At 47.4% G+C, this 20,000-nt stretch overlaps 1 protein-coding gene across 1 annotated transcript in view; it reads right to left on the bottom strand.

Annotated features, from left to right (window-relative positions):
• bsna (bassoon presynaptic cytomatrix protein a) overlaps window positions 1-20,000 on the bottom strand; it is a gene marked incomplete at both ends in the record, with an annotated part of 107,606 nt that overhangs the window by 58,045 nt on the left and 29,561 nt on the right. Inside the window, 2 exons of the mRNA XM_080015781.1 lie at window positions 14,146-15,411; window positions 15,718-16,062. Coding sequence (XP_079871907.1) covers window positions 14,146-15,411; window positions 15,718-16,062 — 1,611 coding nt within the window. The remainder of the gene's footprint in view (window positions 1-14,145; window positions 15,412-15,717; window positions 16,063-20,000) is intronic.

The following is a 20,000-nucleotide window of genomic DNA, read 5'->3' as shown; positions in this document are numbered from 1 at the left end:
GAAGAAGAGCTTCATCGTTCCTAAATAAACTTCTCAGTGTGTGTGTGTGTTTGATTTATCTAACAATTAAAGCAGATGTGTCTTTTCGTTTGTGTCAGTCCTTCACAGACTGTAGAAGCTCCTGAGGATGTGGAGCAAACTGGATCCAAACATCTGAGGCTTGGATGTGGAGTGGAGCTGGCGGAAGGTCACAAGCACCTTCAGACCTTTATTCTTTTTTTTTTTGAGTTTTTTGCACTTCCATAAGTTCTGTTTCAGTTGAGGGGAAGCGGCTTAGCAAGGCCTTCAAACATTGAACTCAGGTCTCCAGAGGCGTCCGTGCCCCCTCCCTCCAGACCACCCAGCAAGACAGAGCAACACGACGGAGGAACAGACCCAGCAGGACGCTGGATTTCAGGGCAGGAGAACAGAGTTGAGCCCACAGAGCCAAGCTGAGAGCTAAACATGTGGTGAGACAGGTGAGGTGAGACACCTCATTGAGGGCAAATGAAATGGGAGATTTCATTCAACAGAGGTTCAGTCTCAACAAAAGAACATCATCAGACATGTCAGTGTCATGGCGGAGAACTCAAATCAGCAGCAAAACAACTTGATGGTGAAGGTGGAGTTCAGCAGGTGGAGTTCAGCAGGTGGAGTTGGACAGACCCTGTGAAACATGGATGCTTCCTGATGCCAATTCATCTGCTTCGTCCGCACATGACTTCTACACCCAGTGACATCACGTTCCATGCAAACTCCACCCAGAAAGGACCCGCGTCGGGAGACAACCTCCGGAGCGCGGCGCCAACAACGGTCCCGGTGGGAATCGAACCCCGGACCTTGCTGGGAGGCAGCGGCGCAATGCTCTGCACCACCGAGTAAAGTGGTCCGTCCTGGTTTTCACAGGAGGAGGAATCGGGAGCTGTGTTTGAACTACAACGTGAGAACACCTCCAAAACTACATCATGAGGAGAGACGGGTGGAGGACTTGCTGTTTATTCCTTTTTTCCTGCTAAATGACCGTGAACGGTCGTGGCGGTTGGAGCGGCCCCAGCGAGGGGCCGTCCTCGGCTCCGGAGGCCGGAGCCCGGCTGGGCAACGTTCCCGATGAGCAACGGCAGGAAGAGCGACAGGGAGGAGGAGACCCAGCTCACGGCCCCGCTCTCACACACTGAATATTACATGACGGGTGGATGCAGGAAAAACAGGTGGAGCACTTTTAGGTGCATTTAATAAGTGAAGAGCTAGACAGACAGACAGGAACAGAAAAAGAGAAACAGGGAAAAGAGTGACAATGTTGAGTGAGAGAGAGAGAAGTTTGAAGAAAAGAAGAAGAAGAAGAAGAAGAAGAAGATGAAGGAGAAGAAGAAGGAGAAGAAGAAGAAGAAGAAGAAGGAGAAGAAGAAGAAGAAGAAGAAGAAGAAGAAGAAGAAGAAGAAGAGGAAGAAGAGGAAGAAGAAGAGGAAGAAGAAGAAGAAGAGGAAGAGGAAGAAGAAGAAGAAGAAGAAGAGGAAGAAGAAGAAGAAGAAGAGGAAGAAGAAGAAGAAGGAGAAGAAGAAGGAGAAGAAGAGGAAGAAGAAGGAGAAGAAGAGGAAGAGGAAGAAGAAGAGGAAGAAGAAGAAGAAGGAGAAGGAGAAGAAGAGGAAGAGGAAGGGTAATGAGATGAGGGGAAGGGAAAGGAAGAGGAGGAGGAAGAGGAGGAGGAAGAGGAGGGGGGTGTGAAGCAGAGTTACGCTGCAAAACAATGAATTATGAACAAGAGAAAAAACAAACAGATCTTTTTATTTTTCTTTGGAGTTTAGTGGATGACATCATCCAGCTCTACATGAAATATTACAAATAATATACTGAACATATACTGTATACAGTATACACACAGTAATATACAGTATCTGTATACAGTATACACACAGTAATATACAGTATCTGTATACAGTATACAGTATATACCGTACACATACAGAACATGTACTGCATACGGTATCTTCTTCTTCTTCTTCTTTTGGCTGCTCCGTTAGGGGTCACCACAGCGGATCATCCTCCTCCCTGACACCACCCGCCTGCATGTCAGCACCTCCATCAAGCTTCTCTTTGGCTTCCTCTTTTCCTCTTGCCTGGCAGCTCCACCCTCAGCCTCCTCCTCCCAACGTAGCTCTCATCTCCAGCAAACTGTCCAACCTGAGCTGTCCCTCTAATGTCCTTGTTCTTGACCCTGTCCATCCTTGTCCCTCCCAATGAGAAGCATCACTTCAGCCACCGCCTCCGTACCGTGTACTACACTATAGGTACTGTGTACTACACTATAAGTACTGTGTACAGCAGCTCAGGAATCTTTTTGGCTGGTAGAGCCATCAAAGACAAATATTTCTAAATGTATTTCCTTCCTTCCTTCCTATTTCCTTATAATATTTAATCAACTTGAATGCAACTTAATGCGTTTTTTAAGTAAGACATACATGTGTAACGTATATAACACGTCTCTGAGTACTTCAAAAAGAACTATATATACTACATTTATCCTGATAATATTGTTGTTATACATATCTAGAGGGATGGAGTGATGGAGGGATGGAGGGATGGAGTGATGGAGTGATGGAGGGATGGAGGGATGGATGGATGGAGTGATGGAGGGATGGAGGGATGGAGTGATGGAGGGATGGAGGGATGGAGGGATGGAGGGATGGATGGATGGAGTGATGGAGGGATGGAGGGATGGAGTGATGGAGGGATGGGGGGTTGGAGGGATGGAGAGATGTAGAGATGGAGGGATGGAGGGATGGAGGGATGGAAGGATGGAGTGATGGAGTGATGGAGGGATGGATGGATGGAGTGATGGAGTGATGGAGTGATGGAGCGATGGAGGAGTCACTCTATTATTGATATAGAGCCTGGTGTCCTGAAGTGCAGCCGCGCTGGGTCCATTAGAAGTTCCCTCTCGTCCTCCACCCTAACCTCCTACTAAATGGAGGAGTGTGACTCAGCCCGCCCTCCTCCACCTCTTCCACCTCCCCTCCGCCTCCTCTGTTCATCCCCTCCACCCGTTTCACGACATCTGCGGAGAGAGACGGAGGCACTCTGAAAGCCCCACCCACGCAAACACACAACAAGACAAAACAAAATGAGTGCCCCGCCTCCACCTCCCCTCCGCCCTTCCTCCAACTCCCCTTCGCCCCTCCATAATCCCGCTGGGTTTTCTCCACCCGTTTGGACATGGATCCCCACACTTGGGGATCCATCAGTTCTCCATCAGTACTCTATCAGTACTCAATCAGTACTCCATCAGTACTCCATCAGTACTCCATCAGTTCTCCATCAGAACTCTATCAGTACTCCATCAGTACTCTATCAGTTCTCCATCAATTCTCCATCAGTACTCTATCAGTTCTCTATCAGTACTCCGTCAGTACTCTATTGCTACTCTATCAGTATTACATCAATACTCTATCAGCGCTCCATCAGCACTCCATCAGTACTCTATCAGGAATCATCAGTTCTCCATCAGTACTCTATCAGTACTCTATCCGTTCTCCATCTGTACTCTATCAGTACTCTATCAGTACTCCATCAGTACTCTATCAGTACTCCATCAGTACTCCATCAGTACTCTATAAGCTGCTGCTACTATTACTGCTACTACATAAATACTGGTATTTATTTCAATCCACTAGAGTTCCTTCATGAAATAAACAAAACAACACACTTCAGCCATCTACCACTACTACTACTACTACTACTACTACTACTACTACTACTACTACTACTACTACTTCTACTATTACTACTACTACATTAGTACTGGTAATTATTTCAATCCACTAGAGTTCCTTCATGAAATAAACAAAACAACACACTTCAACCATCTACCACTACTACTACTACTACTACTACTACTACTACTACTACTACTACTAGAGAAGGGAGGAGGAGGAGGGAAGGGAGGCGGTGCAGTGTGTTACCACTACATTACTGAACCAAACAAACATGATATTGTAACACTGCTAATGAGCAACACAGCACTGACAGCAACCTTTACTGCTGTGAGGAGCACACACACACACACACACACACACACACACACACACACACACATGCCTACACACACACACACACACACACACACACACACACACACACACACACACACACACACACACACACACACACACACACATATTACCTAACCCTTACAAATGGCACAGATGCCAAAAGGTTCAATGGTAAATGGTAACTTAATGACTTCATGTGTGTGTGTGTTTGAAGGGGAAGCTGCAACTGTTTGTGTTCACGTCTCTAAAGATCTTCTCATCTAACCTCCTATTTCATCCCATTCAGTGTGGCCGGGGGCAGCGGGGGGCGTGTGGGGCAGTGTGGGGCAGCGGGGGGCGTGTGGGGCAGTGTGGGGCAGCGGGGGGCGTGTGGGGCAGCGGGGGGCGTGTGGGGCAGTGTGGGGCAGCGGGGGGCGTGTGGGGCAGTGTGGGGCAGCGGGGGGCAGTTTGGGGCAGTGAGAAGGTTCTTGTAATAATAGATTATTTTGACGACTGCTGCTTTCGATGTCATCAGATGAATCATCAGGGACATAAATATAATATATATATAATTATATATAATATAATCCTCAACTGCTGATTTGGGCAAAAAAAAAAGGAAAAATCACTGAAATTGGTTTCAGGAATTTTCACCCAAAAGCAACAGATACAACACAGCTGTTCACCTCTTCCTGCTTCCATTCTCATATTTCCCAAACAATTAAATCTGCGAAGCTGTTTCCAGATGCTCTGCAGGTCGTGTGGTGCAGCTTCACACTTAGAGCCACAGGGTTAAGGAATCAGTTTATCAGTTATAATTCAGTCAGTGAGTATTGACGGACGGTGTAAACGGCCTGTTTCTGACCACCTGTTTGAATGGCCTTTCTGGTTCTACCCCAATGCAAAGTGCTCTTCTCTTCCTCCACCTTCAAACTCTTCTCTCTGGTTGGAGGACGCCGCCGCCCGCAGGGTTCCCCGGGAGTAGCTGGGGGGGAGAACATCTGGAGGCAGCTCCACATCTGGGCTCCACCTGGAAGGCTGTGGGCGGGGCCGTGCGCTGGGCGCTGGGCTGAACAGGGGAGTGGCTTCATTGCTGCCGTGCACACAGCGGGGGGCAGGCGGCTCAGAGCTTCTCTGAGGGTTCCACAAAGAACCAGAGGCCATGGAAGAACCATAGAAGAACCATGGAAGAACCATAGAAGAACCATGGAAGAACCAGCTGGTCCTGCGGATGGTTCATCGGGTACTTTAGTTGTTGGGGACATGAAGAGCTTCTTCACTCTTCTTTGAGTAGGTGGATGGTGATGGTGACATGAGGGGGTAAACACCCAGAAGCCCGCCCAGCCAAGCACCATCACACACCCTCCCTCCACTGAGGCAGAGCGGCTCGGGTGGTGCCGTCCCGAAACGGCTCCGGAGGCTTCCTTTCCGCTCGGCTTCCAAGCTCCAGCAACAATCACAAGCGGCAGCGTGAGGTCACCCAGGCGGAGGCCTCCTTCACCAATGTTTCGATGAATGAGACCACCGCCTCTCCACAGTCAATCACCCCCCTCCACACCCCTGTTGGACCCCCTCCTCCATCCACTCCTCCTCCATCCACTCCTCCTCCATCCACTCCTAATCCCAAAACCTAAAACTATGGCCGCCAGCACCTTACAGGCTGGACCAGTGGCCACCGTCCACCCTCATTCACACCAGCCTGTACCGTACGACCCGAGAGCACGTGCACAGAGCACCTTCAATGCTGCTCTGTGTCCTGGCTCCACCGCGGTCCGCTGGGTGGAGAACCTCTGTCCCCAAACAACCTCATGATGGTTCATCAAGGAGCCTCCTCCGTCTCCTTGTCATCACAGATCCACCGTCAGCGACGCATCATTTCAGCTGTTTCTATTTCACCTCCATGTCCTCTGTATGGAGGTTAAATGTCTCTCTCTCTCCTGATTTTCTTTTGGCCCTCATCATGCACACACACACACACACACACACACACACACACACACACACACACACACACACACACACACACACACACACACACACACACAGGTGGAGTGTAGTTGTTAGGACAGCTGTGCTGACAGCAGAGTAAGGCAGCGCAGCAGAGCAGACAGCGATGACCTCATTCACTCATTCACTGACACCTGCATGTGCTCATTGTGTGTGTGTTGGGTGGGTGTGTGTGTTTCAGACTATTGAAGACTATTTTGGGGCATGTCCATGCAATGATGACTTACTGTGAGTGTGTGTTTGGTACAGGAGGTTATTGTGTGTATATTGTGTACATTGTGTGTTTGTGCATTAGTGAATGGGTGTATTCTTGCATGTGCAATTATGCGTATGTATGTGTGTACATTTGTGAATCAGTGTGTGTGTTTGTGTGTGTGTGTCTCATGACCTGTAATCATGAAGTCCATGTGTCTGTCAGTTACATAACATTACATTACATTGATCAGACGCTTTTATCCAAAGCCACTTACAATTATTCAAACAGCGACAGACGCAGCCATCAGGAGCAATGAGGTGTTAAGTGTCTTGCTCAAGGACACTACAGCATGCTAGCAGGAGGAGCCTGGGATCGAACCGGCAACCTTTAGATTACTAGACGACTGGTCGTCTAGTTGTCATGGTAGCTCGCTCGCCCTCTATAAACAGTAAAACAAACACATTGCAAAGCACACTGTGTTCCTTTCCGGTCGTGCAGGGTTGTATGAAATACAACGTATATAATAAAGAAGAAGAAACAGTCTTTAATTGTCACACGACACATGCTTGCACACACACGATGGTGGCCGGTGAAATGAAAGTGTCCATCGCTGGTCAGACGATGAGTGCATATTTTTGGTGGGGGACCTTACTGACGTGAGGTGGAGGAAACCCCATGTGAGCACGGGGAGAACATGCAAACTCCACACAGAAAGGCTCCTGTTTTGGAAGATAACCCACCAGAGCACAGTGCCAACAGCGCCCCAGGCGGGAATCAAACCCAGGACCTTCTTGCTGTGAGGCAGCAGTGCAATGCACTGCGCCACCGTGCCACAGTGGGGTTACACAAAAGCAACACAGTGTGCTTTGCAAGGCGTTAGTTTGACGATGTGACGACTCTCAAACAGGCCGATCACAGCCACCGCCGCATTGGAGCACTCCATGACATCACCGACGCTCATGAAGGTGAACTTTGACCCAGGGAAAGGTGCACTTCATTAGATCTGTTAAGGTTGAACTAAGTGCTAAACTTGCAGGTGATTTGACTTTGCTACCAGACACGAATGTTTTGTTTCTGTGGGAATCAATTGCATTTGGTTGAACTGAAGCTGATGGTGCTTCATTGCTGCTGCAGAGGCTTCTCCACAGGGTGGAGCGGAGTGCAGTCCAAAACAATCCCATCCAACTGTTTATAGGAAATGGACCAGAACTTTAAAAATCCTGTTATTGGAGTCTCTCAAGGATATCTAGGATACATGTGACTCTCTCACTCCCGCTCTCCATCTGTCTCACTGCTCTCTGTTTGGTCCTTCGTTTTCAAATTCAGTTTTTTCGGTTTTGCAATTCAATTAGAAAGCACAATCAGAACCGTTCCACAGCTGTTCCACAGCTCTTCATTTTGTGATTATAGTGTCCAAAGGCTCCAAAACCTCCATACAAGTGAAACATGTCAAGTTTCAAGTGTCAAGTACCTGGGTCAGTGCGGCACGATGAATCTGGAAACCAGGAGCTTTTTCCTCACACACGCCCTGAATAAAAGCTGATTCAATCCCTGCCCCTCTCATTTAAAATAGGTGACACGTATTTATTAGTGGTCAGCGGTTGTTTTAGTCTGAAGCATCATCCAAGGCCTGATCGTCCAAGGCCTGATCGTCCAAGGCCTGATCGTCCAAGGCCTGATCGTCCAAGGCCTGATCGTCCAAGGCCTCACCAACCACCTGCGATCCCTGGAACAACAGGTTGACACTGCTCTAAACAATATCAACCACAGCTTCCTGGGGGTCTGTTTTCTATCAGTAGGGACATATCGTAGCTCCACCAGGAGCCTGAGCTCGTAGCGCTCTGCACATGGCCCTAAATGACTGAACATGAGGACAACCTACACAGATCCATCAAACTGTTTGAGCTGCTTCCTAATGACCCTCATACTGTGCCACAGAAGGCAAATCAATGATGTCACAACAGGAAGCAAACTTATTGAGGCACAGCAATTAGTGAGCATACTCTACTGAGTGCCAATTTGACCATTTTCAAACTGTATATTCCAAGGAGCTGGATCTGGTTTGTTATTAGACGAGAGCTGAGGTAGAGGACGGTTCTGAAAGGAGAAACTTTTAATAACCGCCAAAGTCAATGAAAGTCCTTTTTACATACACACACTCTCCAATTTTAATTGACAGCCTCCGCTTTAATGGGACGGATGAGGATATAGACTGTACAGTATATGAATATATTGTACAGTATTTATACATATGTATAAATATATATACACACAAGTATTCCTCACATAACTACTTCCCTGTTTGACCAGCGTTCAGACTTAGGAACAGCGCTCTCAGCTCAGTTTGTATTGTACACTGTGTACAATACCAAGCATCTCATCACCCTTTATATTCTATATACACCATATATACTATATATACTATATACACATATATACTATATATATCCCACTATATACACTATATATACTATAATCATTATATACACCATATGCACTATAGATACTATATTCACTCTATACACTTTATATACTATATATACTATATACACTATATATACTGTATATATATAGTGTTACATTATTATTATTATTATATATATAGTGTTATATATTATTATTAAATATATACAGTTATATTTTAAAATTATATATATAGTGTTATATATTATTATTATATATATAGTGTTTTATATATATATATATAGTGTTATATATTATTATTATAATATATATCGTGTTATATAGTATTATATATATAGTGTTATTTTTTATTATATATATAGTGTTATTTATTATATATATATAGTGTTATTTATTATTATATATATATATATAGTGTTATATATTATATATATATAGTGTTATATATTATTATTATATATATAGTGTTATATATTATATATATATATAGTGTTATTTATTATTGTTATATATATAGTGTTATATATTATTATTATATGTATAGTGTTATATATATATGTGTATATATATATATATATATATATATATATATATATATATATATAGTGTTATATATTATTATATATATATATAGTGTTACATATTATTATATATATATGAGGCAGCAGGTGAAGACTGAGTTGTTGAGGTTGATGTGTTGAAGCAGCGTAAGGATCTGAGCCACTTTGACAAGGAGCACATTGTGATGCTGGACGACTGGGTCAGAGCATCTCCACAAGCACAGGTCTTGTGGCTGTTTCCTCTGTGCAGTGGTTACTACCAAAAGTGTCCAAGGAAGGACGAGCGCTGAACCGGCGACAGGGTCACAGGGCCCAAGGCTCATTGATGCAGGTGGAGAGTGAAGTCTAGTCTGTCTGGTTCGATCCCACTGTAGCAGAAGTGGAACTGTTAAAATGTCATTATCTATCGTCCACCAGGTGAACTGGGGAGCGTTGTGGAAGAACTGCACATGCTGCTCTCATCCATCCCAGATGACGGCTGTCTGCTTGTGATCATGGGTGACCTCAACATCCACATGGACAAACCACAAGCTGCTGACTTCCTCACACTGCTGGCCTCGTTCGACCTGAGCCTCCTCCCAGCGCCGGCGACGCAGCGCAGGCAACCAGCCGGACCTCAGCTTAACACATAACTGTATCAATGACAACCCTCTTGTCACCCCATTACACACTTCAAATCACTTCTTTATTCAGTTCTCACTCTCTCAGCCTCCATGTTCCCCCTCCTTGTGTTTCTTTCTGAGCAAACGTTCGCTTACTCTTCCTCACTCAACTCAATTCTCCTCTCTTGTCTCTCCTTCTCTCCCCCCACCCGAACACCTTTTTTCAATGGTGTTAATGATGCTACGGACACGCTCTGCTCCACACCAAACTCATGTCTTGATAACTTCTGTCCCCTCTCGTCTGGACCTGTGCAAGAAGCGACCTCCAACCCTTGGCTGAGAGGAGGTGGCGCATTTCCGGAGACCGTGTTGATCTGAATAAGTATCAATACTCTTTATCTGCTTTCTCATCTAGTATTACTAATGCTAGCACCACTTACTATAAGGACAAGATAAACAACACTACTGATTCACGCAAACTCTTCTCTGCTTTCCTCTCCTCAACCCCCCACCTCCTCCACCTCCCTGTACCCTGACTGCTGATGACTTTGCCCCCTTCTTTGAAGAGAAGGTGGCGGCTATCAGCAGCCAATTCGCTCCACCCCCTCTCTCACAAATAACCCTCCAGCACCTAACTCTCTTTACTCTTTCTCCCCCCTATCTGACGCTGACAGTTCCAATCTCCTCCTCTCCAGCCACCCTACTACCTTTGGCTTGACCCTATCCGCTCTCACCTTCTGCAGGCCATTTCTCCCACCTCTTTACCCTCCCTCACACACATCATCAACACACCACTGATGACAGGTACATTCCCAGACACATTTAAGCAGGCTCGTTATTAGACAAGCTATATCACAAGAAGAGAAATACAGACATCACACAGAATAACCTGTTGGATCCTTACCAGCCTGGCCGGTCACTCCACCGAGACTGCACTGCTGACGGTTTTTCACTATATCACTACTATTTTCACTACAAACTGAGCTGAGACCATATTCCCATATGGTCTAGCGGTTAGGATTCCTGGTTTTCACCCAGATGGCCCGGGTTCGACTCCCGGTATGGGAAGGCGCCCCTTTTTCCTTGGGTATGGGACCTTCTTGCTGTGAGGCACTGCTGCTTCACAGCAAGAAGGTCCTGGGTTTGATTCCCGCCTGGGGCGCTGTTGGCACCGTGCTCTGGTGGGTTATCTCCCAAACAGGAGCCTTTCTGTGTGGAGTTTGCATGTTCTCCTCGTGCTCACATGGGGTTTCCTCCACCTCACGTCAGTAAGGACCCCCACCCAAAACATGCACCATCATGGTCTGACCAGCGATGGACATTGATCACCTGGTCCCCGGGTGCGTCCACGTACGCTGCCCACTGCTCCTGGCTGTGGCCCCGGAGGAAGGACAAGCCAGGATGGGTCAAAAGCAGAGGATCCATTTCACCGGCCACCATCAAAAGCATGTGCATGTGTGTGTGTGTGTGTGCAAGCATGTGTTGTAGTGTGGTGTGTTGCGTGACTAATAAAGACTGTTTCTTCTTCTTCTGGACACTCTGCTGCACATCAGGTATGTGTTCTGATTTTGTTTGATTTATCCGCAGCCTTTGACACTGTTAACCGTCATGTTCTCTTTTTCCAGTCTTTTTGATGTTGATATTACAGGGACTGAACACAGATGGTTTGAGCCTTACCTCTTAGGTAGATCGTATAGGGAATCGTGGAAGGGAGAGGTGACCAAGTCTCACCAGGTAAAGACTGGTGTCCCACAGGGATCTGTGCTCGGTCCTCTTCTCTTTCTTTCACTGTACACCTCCAGTCATCTGGTGGCATGGTTTCTCCTACCACTGCTACACAGATGACACCCAGCACTACCTCGCCTTTTCTTCAGGGGATATCACTGTCTCTGCAAGAAACTCGGCATGCCTCACAGACATCTCTGTCCGGATGAAGGAACACCACCTCCAGCTGAATCTTTCCAGGACAGAACTCCTCCTCATCCCATTAAGTCCAACCATTCAACACCACATAAATGTTCAGCTTGGCTCATCATCATTAACACCATCCAAGTCTGCTAGAAATCTCAGTTAAGTGATTGACGACCAGCTAACCTTCTCTGATCAAATTTCCTCTGTCTCCGATCCTGCGAATTCACACTGAACAGCAGGAAGATCAGACAGTATCTCTTGCAGCACAGCTCCTTGTGAGAAAAAATATATATTATATTATATATAATAATATATACATATATATTATAATAATATATATACAATAATTCTGGCTATGATAGAAAGGTGTAGAACACACAGTGCATGGCAGCTTGCTGCATATGGGAGCTCACAGTGTCCATGCTGACCCCTGTCCACCCCTGAAAGCACCTACAATGGACACGTGAGAGAACCGGGCCATGGAGCAATGGAAGAAGGTGGAGGTCTGATGAATCACCTTTTCTTCTACATCATATGTGGATGGCTGGGTGCGTGTGCCTTGCTTACCTGGGGAGGAGATGGCACCAGGATGCACTATGGGAAGACGGCAAGCCAGAGGAGGCTCTGGACAATGTTCTACTGGGAAACCTTGGGTCCTGGCATTCATGTTGATGTTAATTGAGACGTACCACCTACCTAAACATTGTTGCAGCCCAAGTACACCCCTTAATGGTAACGATGTTCCCTGATGGTCGTAGCCTCTTTCAGCAGGATAATGTGCCCTGCCAAACTGCAAATATTGTTCAGGAAGGGTTTGAGGAACATGACAAAGAGTTTAAGATGTTGACTTAAAATTTCCCATATCTCAGTCCGATCGAGCATCTGATGATGTGCTGGAACAACAAGCCTGATCCATGGGGGCCCCACCTCCAACTTGCAGGACTTAAAGGACCTGCTGCTAAAGTCTTGGTGCCAGATACCACAGGACACCTTCAGAGTCTGGTGGAGTCCATGCCTCCACGGGTCACAGCTAGTGACAGTAGCACAGTTAAATTGCTTGTTAGCTTTAATATTCCCTTAATGAATGAATTTAAAATGCATAACAACAACTTGAACAACATGAACATGAAGGATAATGAGAGTAATATATGGACACTTGAGATTAAATCAGCAATTTACACTTAATAGTTCAAATTATAAATGCACTGAGGAATTAATTAATTTCAGGATTACAAGTTAGTTTACAATATAGTCAATTAATGACACACATATTGGGTGTAGACCAGTCACTCAGTCAATGCACACATATAAAGAGATTAATACTACTTCTGTTCAAACTGTTCAATTCATTATAGAAGTAATCAGTGCTGCACAAACGAGGCAATCGCACCATGGACATTGATTAATGCGCCCTAATGAAACCGCCCCACTCCCATATCTTTCCTTGTGATTTTTCCATATTTTCCATTTTCTTTTTCCATGCGAAACAAGTTGCTGAACTTCACGATACACACAAAACAGTGGCTTCCTTTCAGACTCATACTCTGATTAACTACTGAGCTAGAGATAGAGTGGCAGATAAATAGAGGAAGGTAGAGAAAGAGAGAGATAAAGAGGTAAAGAGAGAGAGTGGGAGGACAGGAGGACAGACACAGATAAAGTCTCAGTCCAGATCTGACCACAGACAGAGGGGGCAGAGAAAACGGTGGACATCTGCTGCCGTTTGGACTCAATGGAAGTATTGATTGTCTGGAAGCAGGAAAGGTCTGTGTGTGTGTGTGTGTGTGTGGGTGTGGGTGTGTGTGTGTGTGTGTGTGTGTGTGTGTGTGTCTGTGTGTGCATGTGTGAGGTTGTGTGTGTGTACAGATCAATAATCTATACTTGCCTGCATACGTAGGTCATTCTTGTGTGCAAGTCTGTGTGTGTATGTGTTAGAATGTAAACACACCTGTGTGCACAACCACATGTTCTTGCTCGCAGAGGTTATACTTGTGTGTCATTTGTATGTGTGCAAAAACCTTTCATAGCTTGTATACACAACACGTCTGTGTGTGTGTGTGTGTGTGTGTGTGTGTGTGTGTGTTTGAAGTGAATACAGCGTTGTATACATTTGTATCTTACGATCTCGTATTTCGTTTTGTATGTGTATACATATTTGTGTGGGATGTACATGAATCTTTTTGTATTTTTCTTTGTTTGTATGGATGTGAATTTATGCATGCAACTATTATTTATATATGTTTGTATTTATTTGTATATGTGCAAATCTGTGATTCCTAACTCTGGTGCTTGGGACCCCAAAGTACTCCTGGTTTTCATTCCAGAAATGATATTGGGTGGTGTCCACCTCAGGGGGCAGGTGAACTCAACTTGTAGGATAGGAAGCCTGTTATACTTCAGGTGCTGGGGACCAGTGGCACTAGGTCAGGACGGTCACTTACCTCCACCAGGTGCGGTGTTGGGTTGAAGCCACAGAGGTTGCACACTTGGCTGTGACACTGCGTACAGGAGTTGTAGTTTGGTGGCTCGGAGCTCCCGATGTTGAGTTCTGTTTTACACAGCGGGCAGTTCAGTTTGGGCTTCTCGGGCTCTGGAGCCGGTACAGGAATGGGGGCAGGTGCCTGTTGCTGTGGCGCCTTTTGATGATGTGCGGGCGACTGTTGGTGTTGCTGCCCTTGTTGCTGCTGTGACCCTTTTTGATGATGCGCAGGCGATTGCTGTTGTGGTGTCCCTTGTTGATGATGCTGTTGTTGCTGTTGTTTCTGGCTAGGTGTGTGTGGGCCACCCATTACAGTCCCTCCCATTTGGCTCTGGGCATGGGGCCCTCCCATTTGACTTTGGGCATGTTGCCCTCCCATTTGACTCTGGGCATGGGGCCCTCCTATTTGACTCGGAGCATGGGGCCCTCCTATTTGACTCTGAGCATGGGGTCCTCCCATTTGTGTTGGTGCATGTGGGCCACCCATTTGACTGGGGGCATGCGAACCACCCATTTGTGATGGAACATGAGAGCCACCCATTTGACTGGGGGCATTAGAACCACCCATTTGTGATGGCGCATGAGGACCACCCATTTGACTGGGAGCATGGGGACCACCCATTTGTGTTGGCGCATGAGGGCCTCCCATTTGACTGGGGACATGAGCTCCACCCATTTGTAATGGTGCATGATGGCCACCCATCCCAATTGGCTTGGCCCCAGGTGCCCCCTGATGGGGCTGCCTGTTGTCTGGAGTAGCATTGCTGAAGACCACTTTATTGCGAGCTGGGCTTGGCTGTGTGGAAGCTGTGGGAAGAGGGTCTACATTGATCAGGGTGCTGGCCTGGTTGAGCAAAGAAGCCCCAAAGCCAAACAGCTTCGTCAGACCATCCTGGGCAGGAGCTTGGGGCCGGTGGGCTGGTGAGGAACCAGCGCTTTTGGTTTGGTCCTGGTGACGGGAGTTGGGTTGGTGCATCGGTGAGCCACGACCCAAATCTGGCTGGGAGGGGGCCTTGGTCAGCCCAGGGAGTGGTACCGCACCTGGATGTGGGATCCGGGGTCCCCCAGGCTGGTTGGGGCCTCCTCCAGGACCCCCAGCACCTTGAACTCCAGGACCTCTCTGGGAGTATGGGTCAGACCTCATCCCCTTCTGGGGCAGTCCTGTCTGGGGCTGGGGGGCACCTTGGTCTTGATGTCTCTGGAGCCCTGGGGAGGTTTGAGGCTGAGCCTGCGGCTGAAGTTTGGGCGCTGTCTGGGGGGAAGAATAGGGCTGGGGCTGAGACTGTGGATACTGCTGGGACTGGGGGTACGGCTGTGATGGGGGGTAGTTCTGGGACTGGGGGTAGGGCTGGGATTGGGAATAAGGCTGGGTTTGGGAATAGGGCTGGGATTGGGAGTAGGACTGGGATTGGGAGTAGGGCTGGGATTGGGAATAGGGTTGGCCCTGGGAGTAGGGCTGGGCGTGTGAGTAGGGCTGGGATTGGGAGTAGGGCTGGGCCTGGGAGGAGGGCTGCGTTTGGGAGTAGGGCTGGGCCTGGGAGGAGGGCTGCGTTTGGGAGTAGGGCTGGGCCTGGGAGTAAGGCTGGGATTGGGAGTAGGGCTGGGCCTGGGAGTAAGGCTGGGATTGGGAGTAGGGCTGGGCCTGGCCGTAAAGCTGAGGCTGCTGTGGTGTTTGAGCTGACTGGCTCTGTGCCGGGGGTTTGGGTTGTGGGGTTTTCTGTTTTGGCTGAGTGCCAGGCTGCTGCTGCTGTGCCTGGGCGATGGGATTGGCCTGGTGGGATGGAGAGTGGATCTGCTGTTGGCTTTTGGAGCGAGGTGTGGTCATGTCAATACCCAACGCCCTCTGCATCTGGCAGTTGAGACACAACCATTCCTGGACCTAGAGAGGGAGGAGAGAGAGAGAGAGAAGGAGTTTAACACTCGTTGTCACAGATGCAGAGCTATCTGTGAAAGGTCTCAGTGTCCCATCAAACACCTTCAATGAACTAAGTGGTGAAAAAGAGAAACAAGAGGAAGAGAATACCTTAGAGACTACAAACGATAAGAAAAGAATGAGCGATAGCTGGAAAAGAAGTAGAGAAAGAGAGCAAATGGAACAGCGATATGAGGATGTGGAGAGATAAGAAAAGACAAATGTCACTTCATTCCACATGATGAACCCAGACCGATCATTCACTTCCACTTCCGGACAGATCACTCTTTATTTCCACTGATTACTTTAAACATGATGGTGCACTCAGACAGAGGAGCCATCGCTCTCTCTCCCGTCATCTCACCCGGACTCAAAGCCACAGGACGTCTCCTCCCACTTCAAGGAGAGAACGCAGCACCAGCTACAAATAGGGTGGAATACATTTTTTATTCATGTTTGTTTTTTTTCCCTCAATTCAAACAAGAAATGCAAGGAGAAGAACTGTAATCAGCCAGACAGACAGACAGACAGACAGACAGACGGACGGACAGAGAGGTAAATAGACCACAAATGGACTTTCAGCAGAGTGATTATGCACGTCATAAACTGCAGCCTGACTGAATAAAATTGTCTTTCTTCTCACACACACACACACACACACTTTGCATGAGCTGAGTGCATATGTTCAATCGAGTGGGTACACAAGCAAACACACTCTGACACACACACACACACACACACACACATTTAACGTATATCAGCAAAACCAATAGACAGAGCCACACATACACACCAACGAACGGATCTAAAAATACCATTCATCACCCCCTCTTCCCTCCCTCCCTCCCTCCCTCCCTCCCTCCCTCCTGCTCTAGATGATACAGGAGAAACCCTCTGGAGTCCATACCCCGGCTCTGGCTGCAGTTTCCTCCGGCCGATAAAACTGCCACGGACGTTGTCCTGTCACGTCCCTCTGTGGGTCATGCAGCTACGTGCACGTTGTGCTACGTGCACGTTGTGCTACGTGCACGTTGTGCTACGTGCACGTCGTCCCGGCGAGGCAGCGCTGCTCGGCTAGCGTGCACGAGCGTCCAGCTTCTCATGCACCGTATCCATCCCAACAGCCCAATGACTTACGCAAACCATATTTCCGTTGCCTTTTACCGTCCTCTCCTCTCTCTTTCTCTCTCTCTCTTTCTGCCCACAATGCATTGCAGGAGCTCGGTGTGCACCTCCCTCCCTCCTTCCCTCCCTCCCTCCTCCAGCCCCGAAGATGCAGCTGAAACACGGCTCCTTAAGGCGTAAAGAAATGGGGAGAAGATGAAGAGGGGAAGACGGAGGGAAAAAAGGTTCCTCGCCTCCTCCGCGCCGTCCCAGACTGCTTTGCTGCCGAGCGTATTTCAGCCCTGACAGAATGACTTACCCTGTGTTCTGTCAACTCAGCTGCTGGAGCCATCCCTCCCTCCATCCCTCCCTCCACCCCTCCCTCCATCCCTCCCTCGCTTTCTCTCTCTCCTTCCCCTGTTTTCCCCTCTAACACTCTCTCTCTCCCTGTGAGTCTCTCTTTCCCTCCCTTACATATTCTGTTTGTACTCATCCTCTCCTTCCCACCCCACCCACCCTCCTCTCGTTTCTGGGTCTTCTTCGCATGCCCTCCTTTTTCTTCCTTCCTTTCTTTCTTTCTTGGAGACAAATTTGCTGCTTTGGGTCTCTATCTTTATATCCCCTCTTTCTCTATCTCTCGTTGCCTCCGTCTCTCTCCATGTCACACATCATTTATCTTCATTTCAATTACATACAATTGAGATGAATTAATTTCAATTTGAATAAGCTTTATCAGCATGGTAAAGCATATTTACATTCCCAAGGCATAAGAAAGACCATTTAACAATACATGAGATAAATCTCTTTCTCTCTCTCTCCCTCCCTCCCTGTGATGGAGTGAATATGTAGATACTGGAGCCGTGAATAGCCGGGGAGGAGGGGAGGATTGTGAAAGCATAATTTCCCCCGTGCAGCTCGGCTCCTCTGGTGTTGTGCACCCATAATTACAGCTGGTGAACATGCTGGGGAGGGGAGGCAGGGGGGAGTGGAGGGGGAGGAGAGGGAGATAGATGGAGAGGTGGTGAGAGAAGCGGTGGAGATGGGAAAAGAAAGGAGAAGGAGGAGGGTGATGGAGCGCAGTGAGAGAGAGCTCTGATTTGAACGAGTCTCGATGTTTTGTTCACATGAATCGAACTTTCAGGCTGAATCGACTCAAAGTGCAGGTGAAGCAGAACGAAGGGCGCGCTCTGACCAAGGAAGCCGTCTAAACCACCTCCGTCACCCCCTCGTTCAGGCCCTTTTGTAATATTCTCCCATTTCCATTGACAGAGTTGACAGAGTCCATCCTGCCTCTTGCTTTGTCCTGAGATCAACAGATCAATCCATACAGACAGATTTTGGGCAACCCAGCTTAAAATCAAGCAACGACAAAATATTCCATTCTGTGTTAAATATTTGTAGCCATAACTACACCAACACAATGTAAATGTAATGTACTGTAAAATGAGTAAACACAGGCCATCTAAATACAAGTTACACACTACGTTTAAAGCAGAACTATGTAAATTGCAAGTGCACTTACACATCGTTGTGGTAAAACTGGGTCCAGTGTCCATAAAAAAATGATTTCATCCCGACAAATTGGACCCTTATCGCTCATGTTTCATTAACAGTCCATGTTAGGAACGCAAATATAATGTGTACCTACAGTAGGTTAAAGCGCTCCTTGCACGGACCTCAGAATATATATCTAACTATATAACTATAACAAAATATAACTCAGTCCAGGGTTCCCCTGGGGGGCCGCGGGGACGGGCCCCCTGCTGCCGGTGCAGGTACCAGATGTGCTCGGCCTGGCAGATGTGCTCGGCCTGGCGACAAACGACAAACCCCGTGGCGCAATGAAAGTGAAGGTCTGTGGGGAAGGTCTTTTATATCTGGGTTCGACTTGCCTGAAGGACTCGAACCCCCAACCCCACAATCCTCACTGCGATTGCCAACAGCTCACATTGAGCTTCTGTGTGAGCATTATTACCGGACCTTTTGACCGGCAAGTTATCATTTATAGGGGTGGGTTTTTTTATATAAATCTTACCAGGTAAAAAAATGGGTAATTAGCGGAACCAAAGATCAGGGAAGTGACGTAGCGGTGTAAAGCGTAACGCACCTTTCCCACGGTTTCGTACCCGAACACAAAGTTACATAGTGCAAGAACAGGTGTTGGGGGGGTGGGGGGGTGGGAATGAAAGAGGTGGCATTCTCCACATTACAACCCAGTGTAGCGTCAAAATGATTCTGAAGCTGTTTTTTTTAGGTCAAGAAGTTCCACGGTGTTGCTTTAATTCTACAGATAATACAAGGAGAAATCAAATGAATGAGTGTATAATGGGTTTTATATCTGAAAATCAAGGAAGCATTTTGCCCATTCTGTACCAACGTAAGGAAATGGACGACTGTACTGTATATCTCCAACTGTCTGCTGGATTCACTGCCCCCCCCGCCCAGAAGACTCCACCCTCTGCTGCCCAAATCTATAAAGCTCTGGCTCCATCCTGCCAAGCGTAAAGTCAAACTCAAGGCTTCAAATTGTCTTTCCAGAAACCAGTCACAGATGCTACGGCCAATTTTCCCAGAATGCATTTCAACAAGAAGGAAACCACGCTTGAAAGCACAGGAGTCACTTCTCTGGGTTCTTGGTGCCGACGAACAGTCTCTCAGTGGATGGGCGGGGTAGCTGTGAGCGCTAGCTGTAGCTACGGACTGCACCGTCAGTCTGCTGGGGAGGATTTCTACCCATTTGCCAAATGGAGTCGGTTTGAGGCACGCAGCAAAAATGCAAATTAGCTTGAGGAATGTGACGC

This window comes from Zeus faber (genome assembly GCF_960531495.2).
Source record: "Zeus faber genome assembly, chromosome: 15".
Lineage (NCBI taxonomy): Eukaryota > Metazoa > Chordata > Actinopteri > Zeiformes > Zeidae > Zeus > Zeus faber.
The sequence above is the reverse complement of the archived record's forward strand: the minus strand, read 5'-3'. Positions and strand labels throughout refer to the sequence as shown.